Here is a 16,658-nt window from a genome sequence, read left to right as displayed (position 1 = left end):
TGTGACTGGAGTAATGATGCTAAACATTTAGCTTTGAAATCACAATAAATTAGATTTGAAAATATATTCAAATAGAAAACTGTTATTTTAAATAGCCTAGTAAAAATATTTCAACATTTTACTGTTTTGCTGTACTTTGGATCCAATAAATGCAGGCTTGGTGAACAGAAGAGACTTCTTTAAAACACATTAAAAATCTTACTGTTCAAAAACTGTTGACTGGTGTATAGGCAACTTAAATTTTTCTCTAATATCTAGCTTTTATTTGGCTTAGAAATCAGATAACTGCTGGGCAATAACCAATAATAATGATTTGTTTATATACTACAAATACTTTTTTTATCACTTAAGGCAGAATAGTTTCTATACTGTAATAAATGCTATGTCAGTTAGCACTGCATTGTTCATATACTTTATTTATTACCTGGAGATGACTTGACAAACACAAATAAACCATATATTGTCGCAATCATGTTTAATGTCTTCATGTTTCCAAACGTTTCTGTTTTCTGTGAAAACAACAGTTTTCATACAGCAATAGCTGGACGCTTTTGTGCATTTCCTCGTACGACTTCCTGAGCGAGAGCGCCCTCGGCTTCGAGTATGAATGAAACATACACTGCATGAGTGTTTAGCGCTCCGCGATGTTCATCTCGCCTTATTCTGGGTCCGAATAAAACATCAGATCATGCACAGACTATCTTGTCTCTTTGAATTTAAATCTATATTTATTCACACCAGCTCTTGAAAACCTCTATGCGAACACACTTGCCCGAAAAAGTGCGGGGGACGAATTTACGTGATATTAAAAGTGGGGGGGACACGTCCCCCTCGTACCCCGCGTAATCTACGCCCCTGCTTCAGATTATAAAAAGGTAAGAAAGAGATGGTTCTTTAAAGAACCTTTGACTGAATGGTTCTTTGTGGACCCAAAAATGGTTCTTCTATGGCATCGCTTGAAGAAACTTTTGAAGCACCTTTATTTTTAAGAGTGTACTGCTGGAGCCTCTGCTGTTTTGGAGTGATAGTATCAGTGATAGTGACTGGGTGGGTCTAGTTTCTAAACAGAAATAGCCATTGATGTGTAAATGAGGGCAATCGTGTGTTAATGCGTTGGGGTTTCTGTCATCAGCACACGAGAGAGCAGTTCTATAGATGCTATTTTTGATGTTTTTGTTCTCGTCGTTTTTTTTATTTGACTTAAATTTATTTTTTCATTGTATTTATTTTTTTTGCAGTACAAATTATGCAGTAATATTTCTGGTTTACAAGCACATATTTTAGTATTTATCCAGTATTATTTATATGTAACCAGGCAGCTCATTGCATCTGATAAATATATTTTATACACTATTATAAATTTGTATTTATATTGCATTTTTACTCTACTTTTATTTATTGTATCCAGGACGTAGCAGCTTTGGAAAGTCAACCTCTTCTGGGATTTTCTATCCAAACAGAGACTCCCGAATCTTCCCTGCATTTTAAACTTTATCACAAAGACACTCTGTACTACATCTTCAGAGCGAGCGACAGCCAGATCTGTGACAGGTGAGTGTAATATAAAATACATTTGAAACACTCCATGTTGTTGATATTTTTGCCATTTAAACGTCACACTCATTTTTCTCCTATAGATGGATTGAAGCGATCCAGCAAGCCACGGTCCTCTAACCCTCTCTTCCTCAACCGTTTCCAGATCAGACCATCATACAAACGACACACACACGTACATTAACATGGATTCAAATGAAGGCACGCCGCGTTTGCGTGTGCAGTTGCTACTATGAAGTTGTGCTTACGTTGTTTTAAATGTTGTGAAATGAAAGTTTTTAGTTACGAAATACTTCTCCATAACATATCTGATCATGCATTTGCATAATATACTACACATCCTTTTATTATGCTGTTATATTTATGCTTCACGGCAAATACACTGTAACCAGTCAGTTGCATTTAATAAATGCATTTCAATACAATTTCATTTCGATATGAATGTACAGTCAAACCAAAAATTATTCAGACACCAGATATGGTTTTAGATATTTGTTTACTAGTGGGTGCAGGACACTATAGTTCATTTATGTAAGTGAGGATAGCGAAATAAAGTAAACCGTGACATGTTCTACCCAAGGACACTCTGACCTGACCATGCTTTGCTTAAGTGTTTTTTCTTTAATTGCTAATTCGTATTTTTACACCACAGACTGAACAAAATGAAGCATGGCTTGGTAATTGTTTGACCTAATTTGGTATCATCTAATTAAATTTAACAGCCGACAGCTTTTCAACCGAATGCATTACACACCTTTCTATCAAAGTTATCTGGCATTATCAAGATGAATTTGTTCTGACACAGTTCTTTTTTTATATATATTGTGGTGGGCTACTCTGTTATACAGCTATTTCTTGTGGCCCATCAGTCTAGAGTACCACCCAGCCTTGGGGTTAGTCACCTGAGGTAATGCTCTGGTGACACCTCCAGCAGGACAGGTAGGGGTGAGACTGAGCTCGGTGGGTCAGGGGTCACCCTGCCTACGTCACAAGCTCCTAAGATGGCGTTTTGGTGACGACGGGAGCCGCGAGGACCCCTGCCCTTGTTTACAAGGTCTCTGGAAATACAGCGCGTATAACTGCGCTATAAACATCGGCGCGCTGTTGAACGGAGGAACCGATGGTGATTATTATAACAGCAGCGGCTTTAAATGCGTCTCGGGATGCGCTTACCTAAGGTATCATGTCCTGTTGTTTTTATTTTAAACGATCTTTTAAATTGTTCACTGTTTACCTCTTAGCAGACATCCATATCGTCGGATTCAGGCGCGGTAGAGAGCATAAGACCATGAACGTGTGGTGTACACGTCCCGCGGGTCCGCATTAGAAAGACCGATGCGTGTATATTGCACGTTACCCCACACGGACCCGGGCGGGGGCTGTTCGCGCACCTGCTGAGCAAATGTTGGTTTTTATTTTGCTAACATTTTGAAATGAAACCAAAACACATTTTTAAAACGCGTGTCGTTTCGCAATCTTGATCAAAGACCAGCCCTAATTAATTAGCGCATGCGCATTCGGTCCTCGGGCTCTTAAACTGTTCATCTGTGACTCTTAGTCGTTATTTGTGCAACATTGTTGTTGTCCGAGGCTCAGTAAAACACAATAAGAAACCGAGAAACGGGCGATGATTGTTATTGTACTGTAATTATGACTATTGTGTCAATGTCTTCAAAACACACCATCGAACCGCGCTTCTGCTGAAATGCTGGGGTTTATGCAGTTTTTGCCAATACTGTAAAATAATAATAAACTGTAGTGTATGCTTTAGGACTCGATTTCATTTTTTTTAATTGTTAGTTTGGTTTTTATTTTGCTAACATTTTGAAATGAAACCAAAACACATTTTTAAAACGCGTGTCGTTTCGCAATCTTGATCAAAGACCAGCCCTAATTAATTAGCGCATGCGCATTCGGTCCCCGGGCTCTTAAACTGTTCATCTGTGACTCTTAGTCGTTATTTGTGCAACATTGTTGTTGTCCGAGGCTCAGTAAAACACAATAAGAAACCGAGAAACGGGCGATGATTGTTATTGTACTGTAATTATGACTATTGTGTCAATGTCTTCAAAACACACCATCGAACCGCGCTTCTGCTGAAATGCTGGGGTTTATGCAGTTTTTGCCAATACTGTAAAATCATAATAAACTGTAGTGTATGCTTTAGGACTCGATTTCATTTTTTTTAATTGTTAGTTTTTTTTTGATGACTTGGCTGATATGAAGTTACAGGTGTTTTATAGTAACAATAACTTGAGCGAGTATCAAAATATGTGGTTACGGTTTTTTGGTAAGAGGTAACGCTTTTAATGCCTTCGAATCACTTCTTGTGTGGACTTCAACACCACAGTAGCCTGCAAAAGTACAAATCTCATTCATTGTTTGTTATTGGTTGAGATTTTTTTTTATTAGTAGCATTTACACGCATTGTAATCAATCATAGTTGGTTACTATACACTCCCAAACTACTCATTGTGAGCTTCAGTGCTGTGTAGTAACTGATTACATGTAGTCCGGATTACATAATCAGATTCCAGAGAGTAAGTACTTGTAATTCGAGTATATTACATGCGCAATCAGATTACAGTTACTTTTTTATGGATTGCTTATTGTTCACACAATGGCAGTAAATTATTGATTATATATTGATGCTCCTTAATTATTCTTCTTTCTTTCTTTTAATTTCTCTTTCTAAAAAACCTACTTTATCATATAATTAAGCTTTGACTATTCACAAATGTTGTGTAAATAAATGAGCAAACCATGCTTCTGAATTTGAAGGGGGAAAAGCACATCTCAAGCTATTAGACCATGCATGAAACAAATAAAGATGCCAGTTACTAAACACTGGTGATGTATTGCTATGAAACACTGTCTTCATCATATCCAGTGACCTTCAGTAACTGTTGACTCTAGAAGTCAAGACAAAAATATTTCCGACCTGGCAGACTTTGGGCATGTCACTGTCTTCATGTTTATTAATGTTTGTTCATATAATGCAGGGATTCCCAAACGGTTTTTGTTAGGGATATGCCGGTATCAAATTTTCATGTTGCGATTAATTGCTCATGCGTTTATCACGGTATACGGTATTATCACAATATTGAAATTTAGTTAAAAAAGTGCTGTCATAACACAGTATAACAGGTTTAATAACTTTTTTCTTATAACAAAAATAACTGAACATTTTAATGCAATAAAGCATTACAGAAAAATGTATAAAGTTAAAAGGTTTACACAGATTAAAGTGCAAAAGTACTATAAAGACCAATAGGTATCACTTTCCAATAAGACCTCATTAGTTAACCTTAGTTAACACTACATACATAAGTTATTAATCTTTGTTAAAAGCATACAAGTCTTAGTTCATGTTAGCTCATTAAATAACACCACAGCTGCAACTTTGTGCATTTTGACCAGTTGATGGGAAAAGTATTCTTAAAATGTATTGAAAATTCGGAATAATTTGTAATATATAATTATTCACGGTATTTAGAAGTGCCCAGGATAACAATATATACGTGCATATTCATTACCGTGATATATCGCATTACCGAATACCGGCACAAGTCTATGTGGAAGTTAATACTTCAAATAATTTAACAACATATCTGCATGTTTACAGTTAACTGATGTCGGTTAATGGTGATGTTAACATGCAAGTAAACAAATATATATATTTTTTATTGTTCAAGTGTTTAAATTAGTTTTATTTTACATTTTCATTATTTGATTATTAGCTTTTTTTTCCAATTTACAAGCCCAGTTTGGGACACCCTGTTTTAATGTAATGTTTATTTTGTTTGTAGTTTTTTGGATTGTATTTTATGATGTTGATATAAATGCTATATATATTTTTTTCTCTTTGCTTTTTTATCAATACATTTGTAGGTTTTTTCATTTTTAAGTTGTCATATTTTTTGCTTCAAATCAACGTTTAAGTACTGATGTATTATAGAACTCAATAGAAATCACTTTTGAACTCAATTGACTTTATAACATTGACACAATTATTTATTGATTGTGACTTTATAATTATGACATATGTTTTATTTTACATTTTCATTATTTGATTATTAGCTTTTTTTTCCAATTTACAAGCCCACTGCAGTTCTTACATCAAGCCCAGTTTGGGACACCCTGTTTTAATGTAATGTTTATTTTGTTTGTAGTTTTTTGGATTGTATTTTATGATGTTGATATAAATGCTATATATATTTTTTTCTCTTTGCTTTTTTATCAATACATTTGTAGGTTTTTTCATTTTTAAGTTGTCATATTTTTTGCTTCAAATCAACGTTTAAGTACTGATGTATTATAGAACTCAATAGAAATCACTTTTGAACTCAATTGACTTTATAACATTGACACAATTATTTATTGATTGTGACTTTATAATTATGACATATGACGACAACAAGGAAAAGTTGTTTAAGCACTTTATCAGTAAAAACTTTGGCATAAAGGTTTGTTTTTTTTTTCATCCCGTTTTTTGTTTGTTTGTTAAAACAATGCAGATATTAGCGATTGTCCTTGAGGGGTTGTGTCACATCAAAATAACGTCTAGCCGTCCTTTCTTACAGTGACACCAATGCAAAGCATCAAGGGTAGGCGATGGAGCTCCCAAACTACGCCAGTCAACTGCTTCTCCAGCTCAATCAGCAGCGCTCCAAAGGCTTCCTGTGCGATGTCATCCTCATGGTCGAGAACACGCTCTTCCGGGCCCACAAAAGTGTCCTTGCCGCCACCAGCCACTACTTCAAGTCCCTTGTCCTTCACGATAACCTCATCCACCTTGACCCTGACATGGTGGATCCAGTTGTTTTCCAACAAATTCTGGATTTCATTTACACCGGCAAGTTGGCAGATGAGACCTTTGAGGGTGTGGATTTAAGCTCTCTGCTCACCACAGCTAACTTTCTCCAGCTCAATGACCTCGCAAAACTGTGCTCCAGTAAGATCAACCAAAATGGGTCCCTCAATAGCGTGGCTCGTGGAAGCTCCAAATCTTCAGTTCGCCTGTATGAAGACCACTCATCAGACACTGAAACATACACGTGTATGACGCCCCCCAAAAAACGGCATAATGCTGAAAGTAGATGCATTTCGAGGAAAAAGCAGGATTTGGGGTTGGATTTGTCTAAGAAAAATTCAAATTCTGAGACAACAGGTAACGACAGAGTTTTTCTGTCTAGACCCATCTCCAACAATATGCAGTTGGGAATAAATGGGAAGTGTGTTCCAAAGGAAGAGAAGTGGATAATTCCTTTGGACGGAGCGCAGGAAAGAAAAAGGGAGGGATCCCGAAGAAAATCTAAGGTCAATGGCTACATTCCTCTTAGCAGGGCTGGAAGTCAGTCAAGCCAGAATCAGACCTTCACTTTACAGTTGTCTGTAAAGAAAGAGAAAGGAATTGGAGGGAAAACAGATGAAATTGACGGCCAAAAACCAAACAATGGCAGCACCAATTTTGTTTATCAAAAGGAGACCTTTCTCAAAGAAGCTGAAGGGGACAACCCATACGTTTGTATCCCATGCGAAAAGGGTTTTCCCTCCTCGGAGAGTCTTAAATCCCATGTGGAAAGCCATTTGGATGAAGATCTGGATGTGAAGGTTGAGGATGAGGAGGAAGAGGAACATGACGGAGACACTGGAGTTACCAGAGTCTTGCTGGAAGCTCCCGAAAGCTTGGATCAAAGTCCGTTAAAGTCCCTCAAAGATGTCGACACCGTGCGTCCCTTCCCTTGCAACATTTGCGGCAAGATGTTCACACAGCGTGGCACTATGACCCGCCACATGCGCAGCCACCTCGGTCTAAAGCCATTTGCGTGTGAGGAGTGTGGCATGCGCTTCACCAGGCAGTACCGCCTCACTGAGCACATGCGTGTCCATTCAGGGGAGAAACCGTATAAGTGCCAGGTCTGTGGTGGGAAATTTACGCAACAAAGAAACCTCATTAGTCATATGCGGATGCATACCTCAGTATCTTAGAACAGGTCAAAGAGCCCTAAACTAGGATAACACAGAAACTCACAGTTCTCCATAGTGCTTTGGGTTAGGTTCCTTTAACTAGGGTTCAGTTTTCCAACAAGTTCTCCAGAACACTACAAAGATTCGTCTAGATCTTCTTTACAGGGGTTTCCTTTTTGAGCTAATGAAGGGTTTAGTTTCACCCACAAATCTTCTACGATTCTGCAAAGAGTCATCTAGGTTAAAAAGGAAACCTCTGTAGTGTAATCTACAACACATGTCAAACTCTGGTCCTGGAGGGCCACTGTCCTGCAGAGTGTAGCTCCAAAACACCTGCCTGGAAGTTCAAGTAATCCCAAAGACCTTGATTAGCTGGTTCAGGTGTGTTTAATTAGGGTTGGAGCTAAACTCTGCAGGACAGTTGCCCTCCAGGAGCTTAATTTGACACCCCTGATCTAGGGTACTATTTTGGAAACACATCCTACAAAGATTCCTCTAGATTTTCTCCACAGAGTTTACTTATTGAGCTAATTTAGGGTTCAGTCCGGGCCACACCTCCTCTAGAATGTTACAAAAATCCACTAGATCTTCTCTACAGCGACTTCTTTGTTGAACAAATCTAGCGTTCACTTTCACCCACAAATCCTTGAAAATTTTACAAAGATTTTTCTAGCTCAACATGGAAGCATCTGAAGATCTAGAGCAGTCTAGATCTCTTCTCAGATTTTTCTGGGGATCCTACACTATTTCAAAGTCTTGCAGTCTAAATGAGTAGGACATCCAAAATGCACAGTGGTGGACAGGTTTGAGAAGCACTGATCAAGATCAGGGGTAGCCAACCTTGCACCTGGAAGGCTACCTTCCTGCAGGCTTCAGCTCCAAATCTGCGCCAACACACTCGGAACACCTTGACTAGCTGGTTCAGGTGTGTTTGGTTAGGGTTGGAGGATGGTAGGGTCACTCAAATCCAGACCTGGAGGCCATGCAGGGTTTAGCTCAAACACTGATCAAACTCGCCTACCTGTAACTCTGCAGACCTTGATTAGATTCTTCAGGTGTCTTTGATTAGGGTTGGTGCTAAAAAAAAATTTGTGAAACCCTGATCTTGAATTTTCTCAAAAAAGGAACCTATAATCTATTCTAGAGATCACCTGTGGCCACAAATCCTCTAGAATTCTATAAAGATTCATTTAGATCTTCTTTTGAGCTAATATAGGATTCCGTTTGGATCACAAGTCATTTAGAATTCAATGAAGAATCCTCTCGAAAACGAAACCCTAGATGATCTAAAAAAAAAAAAGAAACCTCTAGTCTATTGCAGGGTTGATGTTTGGCTACAGTTCCTCTAGAATAATATAAAGATACACTTAGATCTTCTCTAAAGACTTTACATTTTGAGGTAATCTAGAATTCCATTTGCATCACATTTAGAATTCTACAAACAATTCTCTAGACTGATTTTTACTGATTTCCTAATTTAGGATACATTTTCATTCACAAATTCTCCCAAGATTCCTCTAGTTCAAAAGGAAGCTTCTGTAGAGAAGATCCGAAGCATTCTATTTGTGGCATTCTTTCAAAACTAGATAATTTCAAACCTTGTATACCTTGTTGTTTAATCTAGGGTTCAAAAGGGTTTCTCTACGGAGTTTACTTTTTTAGCTAATCTAGAGTTCAGTTTCCACAGCAAATCCTCTAGAATGCTAGAAGATCTTTGTAGAAGAATGGTGCTGCCATTCCCCGATAAGCATAAAAATGCCAACTTCAGCCAATACCTGCTGTTATACCTCTTTCTTCATACCTTCTTATTCTTGTGCATGAATTGTTTGTTATTGTTAGTGTGTAGTTAAAAAATATAAAGTTTATCCACTTAGCGATGTAGTTTAATCGATTACCTCAAATAGCTAGTAATCCTCTCAGAACTGAAACAGCCGAATGTTACTGGTGATACCAGTTATTTTACAGCAGTGACTTGCGATACCTCTCGAATGTAATTTAGGAGTCATGATAGAGTTTATGCTTCAGAAACAGACCGCTGTAATAAAGCTATCTGGGTTGTTTACTTGAATACACAAACTTGCTACCTCAGATTAAACCAAACCCTCTGATTAGCCTGTATGAGATTAAAAATACATATTAGAGAAGAGAAACTACACAGTGTCTTCCATATTACAGTCACTCTGTCTAGTTTAATTAATGAGCTTAAACTGCAGACATCTGATTCAGAACAGAGGGAAACACACTGCCTGTGTCAGTATACACTTTTCAGGGGGCCAGATAATACTTCACTGTAGGGTTGCGATCTGAGCTAGTGAAGTAGTATTGCTTGAGCAATTAGGGTGTTTTGATGTACAGTTCCAAAGAAATATTGAATGTTGAAATGCTTAAGAAATACTGTAAAACTATAACCAAATCTATATTCTTGCTAAATATTTAAGTCTAATTTATGCTTCTTTCAATTCAGGTTTATAGCAAGTCTCTTCTGTTTTCAAGGGTTTTCTTTTGGGTTTTTCTTTCCTTTTCTTATTTTAATGCGTCAACCAATGGTTTAATTTATACAGCATGTTGTCCATATTTTCTTGTGGTATGTGCATTATTCTTATGAATTTAAAACAGTTAGGTTTAGCAGATTGCATTCATGCATTTAGTGTTGAAACGAGACCAAAAGCGTAAAATCAATACCTACTGTAAATATCTTTGGGTATCTTGACATGTTATTGTTATCAGTTGGTATATTACTGAAACTTTTACTTATTCAGAGATGAAATCATTTTCTTATTGTGTTTTAATTTCTCTACACCATGTTTGTTTTAAACTACCTCTGGTTGGGTACATGGGTTTTCATCATGCTGGAGGGCTTTTTAAACAATACCTAATTTCGAGGTTGTATTCATTTGTTATCTAGTAATATCAAAAGAGGTACTTTAAATAATAGATCAACTAGCCTAAGATTTGATTCACTGAATTGACTTTTCAGGCACTCTTTGATCGTTTTGTGCTTGCTTTTTCTCTCTTTTTGCTTTATATTGAGATGATTATTTGACACTGTCTGTAAATCAATAGGATTCTAGAATATTCAGGAACTTTTTAATACATGATGGGACTTGAAACTGAACTTCAAAACTGTGACAACACTTTCATTTGCATCCTCTGCAAACCTCAGGGAACATTTTAGGGACACGTCCCAGTTAACTTTTTGAACCATAAAGCGCCATTAACCAATGTTTTTGCAGCTGTTTGTTTTGTTTTTTAGATTTTTTTCAATATTCTCTACAACTGACACAATGCGCCTTCAGGAGGTTCGGCAGCTCTTTGCATTTGCAGTACAGGTTTGTGTGTGTACATGTATGGTCTTGATGTGGTTTTCAAATGCTTTTGAAATGTCAAGTACTTTGTTCTGAAATGATGATGCTAAAGTATTTGCAGCCTGTTTATGAAAACCAAAGCACATTTTCACTCTTTGAAGAATTTAAGGTCCTATTGTATATAACATTGTTCTCAGTTATGACATGAAATAAAATTAATGCTGATCAAAAAACTACACTTTCCCATTTGCTTTTTATTGACTTTATTGACAAAAGAAAATACTTAATTTTTGGAATCTGATCATCCAGATTGCATGTAATCACTTACTACACAAGGCACAGAGATGTCAACCTTCAATCAGTTTCAAAAGACACAAATCGCACAAATGCTGATATTCAGAGGAAATGGCAAGATTAAAAATAGCATAGACGTTAATAAAAAAAAGTGCTGAGATGAGATTTTGTGCCATTTATGGTAAAAAAAAAATGGTGTGTGGGTCATCTTGCCTAGTCTTACCTGACTTCTGTTTGAAATGTTCATCATAGCAAACTGTATATCATACTATTTTAAACAATAGTATGCAGTATATAGCCTATACTGTACAGACTGTTCTCAGAAAAAAAGGTAGCCTACAAAAGGGGCAGAATCTTTTTGAAAGGCACCAATATGTTCCATTTTGGTACTAATATGACACAAATATGTACTTTAAGGTACTAAAATTCATCCTTTAGGGGGGAATAAGATACAAATGTGTGCCTTTTGAAAGGGTCCCGTCCCAGTGACAACTTTTGTACCTTTTTCTGAGAGTGTAACTATAGTGCTTTCATATGTTGTCCAGTAGGTGGTGGCAAGAATCCACACAACTAGGTGAAAACGATCGGCATTATTCACTTTGTGAGCAGCTCTGTGAGATGTAATTTAAGGGAATTTGAGCTTTGAGAATGGGAATTTTGCAAATACTTCAGGGTTAGGTTTTGGCCGATAGTTTGGTGAGGTAGTATTTGATATTTCATCAATAAATTATATGTTTCTTTGAATGCTTTCACTTTAACCGTCATTTTGCACCTCAATTAGCAGCGACAGCTATATATATATATATATATATATATATATATATATATATATAAGTTAAGTTAAGATACGTTTTTTCTCTTTTCTGCATCTTTATATGATTCTGGCGGTTTTTCTGTTGCACCACAGCTTTCATCTTCCATTAGATGCCTACCTGTTACAGATCTGCATCCCCACACAAGCCAGCTGAGTCCTCTTGTCCTTAAGCTCCAGTGAACTCAAGATAAGGCCCAGTGTTTTCACATGTAAATGACGGCCGTATTGTTAGCACAGAGTGGCTCGGAGGGCTTCTGTGTTCTTATCTGATGGTGTGCAGGCCCTGCCGGGGAGGACGATTGAGGCTCGGGGTCCGGGACGGTGGCAGGCTCAGGTCGCTCAGAGAATAGCACAGCTGGCGGCGTCCCACGTGCGGCTCCTGAGCACAGAGAGAGCAGACACTCTGAGCAGGGTGGGAACTCACACATTAAGACCTCTACAAACAGAGAAATCCCCATTGTGGCATTATCAGAGCGCGGCCAGCTTGTGCTGCACACATACAGACAACAAGTACACAGAGAAAGAAACATTCAGAGCAGCTGAATAAGAAGTCTTTGCCCACTTTGCTCTTGTTATCTCACTTTTGCATAGTGTTTGCATAGTTAATGTTTCAGTGACCCACTTTATTTTGCTTTCTTATTTTAACCTTTTAAACTTAAATTCAAAAGGTTAAAGATGCCAGTTCACATATCTTGTTTTTTGTGGACATTTTTTGATCAACCAGAGGTCATTTTAAAACCCACAATGGAATCTTTTTTTTATGATACACAAAGTTTTTATTCACTGGATTTTAAATAAACATACTTGCGCATACATACTGCCACAGACAGACAGACGGACAGAAACAGACAGACAGACAGACAGACAGACAGACAGATAGATAGATAGATAGATAGATAGATAGATAGATAGATAGACAGACAGACAGAAACAGACAGATAGATAGACAGACAGACAGACAGACAGAAACAGACAGGCAGACACAGATAAACAGATAGACAGACAGACAGACAGACAGATAGATAGATAGATAGATAGATAGATAGATAGATAGATAGATAGATAGATAGATAGATAGATAGATAGATAGATAGATAGATAGATAGATAGATAAAACAGTGTAATAACCTAATCATGATCAGGTGATTTAATTAAAACAAATATAAAGTTTGTCCACACATAATAAAATAAAATTAAATAATATTGTGATGTTTTTATCATCTGTTTGGACTCTCATTCTGACGGCACCCATTCACTGCAGAGGATCCATTGGTGAACAAATGATGCAATGCTACATTTCTCCAAATCTGATGAAGAAACAAACTCATCGACATCTTGGATGGACTGAGGGTGAGTAAATATTCAGTAAATTTTAATTTTTGGGTGAACTCTTCCTTTAACACTTTGAGGATGAGCCAGAAATTAGCTAATAAATAAATTAAATGTGTTGTACAATCAAGGCAGGTTGCGTCTCCGAAGTGTCCTGCAGTCGGTATCTGTTTCTGTCCAGCGCATGTCAATTCACAAACACACAAAGGACTAGGGAATGTCACTTTGTCCAGTACATTCCAGGTTGCATAGTGGAAACGGACTGGAAAAGACAAAAATGATGCTGTAACGTGCGCTCGCACAATAGAGGGCAGCGTAAGGGTCAATGAGGCTTATTGTAAAGCGCATTACAGGAGCCGACGTAATGTTGGCAGTAAAATCACGACGTGTGTGTGGTCTCAAATGAGCAGCGTTACACTTTATCAAGGCCCTGTGCTTGTCTCCCCGTGATATATGAGTTTCTGTATCAGTAATAAATGTAATGTGCTGTGTGCGCATTCGATGAATACACTTGTGTATGTGCTCGAGCTCGTACGCAGATGCATTTATCAAAAACAGCGCTTTATCAGCACGCTGCTTTCGCCATGTCTGTTCGCTTATGAATATTCCTGCGGCCGGCCGGAGCGGAGCTGGGTCAGAAGCGCACAGCCACAAAAGAACACAGAGAAGAAAAGGCAGAAAGTGTAGCAGTTTTGGTTTGGAGTTGGGCTTTTGTTCGCGGCTCTACACCCTCCCCTTCAGCGGGTCAACGGCGAGGAATGGAGGCCTATTCAGCGGAGGGAGTGGTGCTGCGAAAACACCCCTCGGCCCGGGACGGTCACCAGCTCCTCTCTGTGTCTGAGGGTGTCAAAGGGGCCGGAGGGATCCACCCCTGAGCTCAAACATCACTGTCTGCTCCGCGAGTGACCGATGTGACATGACTAGAAGACTCCCATTATAGCCAACAAAGCTGTGTAAAAAATAATACTTAAACAGGACTGCTTTGGCATCTGCAGCAAAGTGGTATAAACAAATAGTTTATTAATAGTGATATTAGTAATAGTACATATTTATGTTCTTTGCATTTTATTATCTTTTATATTGATTGTTGGAAATATCACTGTGAAACTGAGGTTGCATTTAAACTTAAATCAAAATGCAAAGTGATTCTTTATTGATTGTTCAAAATACAGCTGGAAAAAAAATTGGAGTTCCTGTAGCTAAGACTAGGTCCCCACAGGAGCTAAATGATTTCAGGCCGGTAGCTCTTACTTCATTAGTTATGAAGTGTTATGAGAAAGTAGTTAAAGGTGAAATTTTACAGCAGTCGAAAGATAGACTTGATCCATTGCAGTTTGCATTTAGACAGGGCACGAGTTGAGGATGCTATCCTTACATTGCTGAATTATCTGTTTAGTTACTTGGAAAGGCCCAAGACCCATGCTAGATTGTTATTTATTGATTTCTCTTCTGCTTTTAACACAATAAAGCCACATTTGTTGGTAGAGAAATTAATTTCTCTTTTTAACTTGGATCTTAATATTTCTGGATGGATTTTGGACTTTTTAGTAGATCCTCTTCAATGTGTTAGAGTTAATGGTGTTCATTCTGATTTTCAATATTGCTCTACTGGGTCTCCTCAAGGCTGTTGTCGATACACATAAATATTTGGGGGTGGTAGACAAGAAGTTGACTTTCCAATTCAATGCTTTGGCCGTCTGTGAAAAGGTTCAACAAAGATTGTTTTTTCTGAGGAAATTAAAATCTTTTAGAGTTTGTTCTTCTATGATGACAATGTTTTATAAACAATTTATTGAATCTGTCCTTTCTTTTTGCATTGTGCCATGGTACGGTAATTAGAGTTTGTCAAATAAGAATAGGTTATGTAGTCTGGTGAAGGTGACAGGCAAGATTATCGGTGTTAATCAAACTGGGCCTGCTGACATTTTTCAAAATCCTGTCTTTAAGAAAGCCCAGGTTATTCTTTGTACTACTGACCAGCCACTACATACTGAGTTTCAGATGTTGCCATCAGGCCGTCGTTTTAGAGTCCCTGTATGCAGGCCGAAAAGAACTAAAGAGTCATTTGTTACTGTGGCCATTAATTTATTGAACAAGTCTGGTGGGGAGGAGAATATATTTGGTATTCAAAATTTATGAATTTGAACAGTGTTTGATACATTTTAGGGGGTGTTAAGGAAAGTGATTGCGTCTCAAATAGCCTCTTCTTTCCAGGTGTAGTGATTGCCGCTTAACCACTGTTTGGCTTGTCAGCAGGAGGTTATCGCATATGGCCTCTCCCACATTATAGTGTCCACAGCACACCTACATGTGGTGCCCCTTTCTAGTTGCTCGCGACCGAGCACCGACGGTATAATCGGGACATGACTCGGAGAGGGGATGGGCGCCATCGAGTCAATAAATAAGCCCACTGAAAAGACACGATGATGTACACTAAGCAGCATATGCTACTGGATCGGTCTGGGCTAGGCCAAACAACGACTGCGCGAAATTTGCAAAAAGCCACTGTCTCACCATCGCTAACACCTTGCATCCTTATAAGACCTCCAGGAGAACAACTTGGCACTCACCTAATGGTGACATGCACAATCAAATTGACTACATCCTCATGCCACAATGTTGTAAATCTAGCATCAACAAAGCAAGAACCAAAACATACCCAGGGGCAGATATTGGCAGTGACCACGATCTTGTGCTGGCAACATTCAAGCTGAAATTGAAAGCACAGCGTTTTTCAAAGAACCCACGCATCCACTGTAATTTGGAGAAATTGAAATACACAGAGGTAGCGGAGTGCTTTCAGGCAGTTGTAGGGGGGAAATTTGCAGCTTTGAACCTTCTTGATACTGCAGTTGATGAACTTGCAGGAGACATCAAAGAAACCCTGCTCTCTGCAGCTGAGAGCAACCAGACCTGAGCATCCTCACAGAGCCCGTTCCCAGTGAAGAGGACAGCCCACCAGTCCTAAAATCAGAGGTAGAAGAGGCGGTATGCAGACTGAAACCATGGAAGTCCCCAGGCGTGGACAGCATACCTGCTGAGCTGCTGAAACATGGCGGAGAAAGCACAATAGAGGCTCTGACAGTACTATGCCAAAAAATCTGGGAAGGAAGAGAATGGCCAACAGAGTGGACACAGTCTCTAGTGATACCCCTTCCCAAAAAAGGAAACCTCAAGCAGTGCCAGAATTATAGGACCATCTCTCTTATCAGCCACCCCAGCAAGGTCATGCTTGGAGTGATACGTAGAAAAGTAGAGATAGTGAAGGCCTTGTATGAAAGAACAAGTAGTGCTGTTCTCCTAAATAACCAAATTGGGGATTTTTTCCCCAACAACCATAGGAGTGAGACAAGGATGCGTACTGTCACCTATACTCTTCAACTTGTTCCTGG

General features: G+C 38.4%; 1 protein-coding gene across 2 annotated transcripts; it reads left to right on the top strand.

The window, feature by feature from the left end:
• Window positions 1–2,567: 2,567 nt before the first annotated feature.
• On the top strand, window positions 2,568–7,873 carry LOC107562834 (hypermethylated in cancer 2 protein-like). 2 transcript variants are annotated; one of them, XM_016247573.1, is made up of 2 exons: window positions 2,568–2,608; window positions 6,138–7,873. In XM_016247573.1, the coding sequence occupies exon 2, from the start codon at window positions 6,169–6,171 to the stop codon at window positions 7,543–7,545; it is 1,377 nt and encodes a 458-aa protein (XP_016103059.1). In that variant the 5' UTR covers window positions 2,568–2,608; window positions 6,138–6,168; the 3' UTR covers window positions 7,546–7,873. The 2 variants fall into 2 exon arrangements, with proteins under 2 accessions (XP_016103059.1, XP_016103060.1); XM_016247574.1 differs by lacking the exon at window positions 2,568–2,608 and adding an exon at window positions 2,621–2,732.
• Window positions 7,874–16,658: the final 8,785 nt, after the last annotated feature.

The sequence above is a fragment of the Sinocyclocheilus grahami genome, unplaced genomic scaffold (genome assembly GCF_001515645.1).
Source record: "Sinocyclocheilus grahami isolate Dianchi unplaced genomic scaffold, SAMN03320097.WGS_v1.1 scaffold843.1, whole genome shotgun sequence".
In the NCBI taxonomy this organism is placed as follows: domain Eukaryota; kingdom Metazoa; phylum Chordata; class Actinopteri; order Cypriniformes; family Cyprinidae; genus Sinocyclocheilus; species Sinocyclocheilus grahami.
Note: the sequence above shows the minus strand (reverse complement) of the source record. Positions and strands in the feature narration are given on the sequence as shown.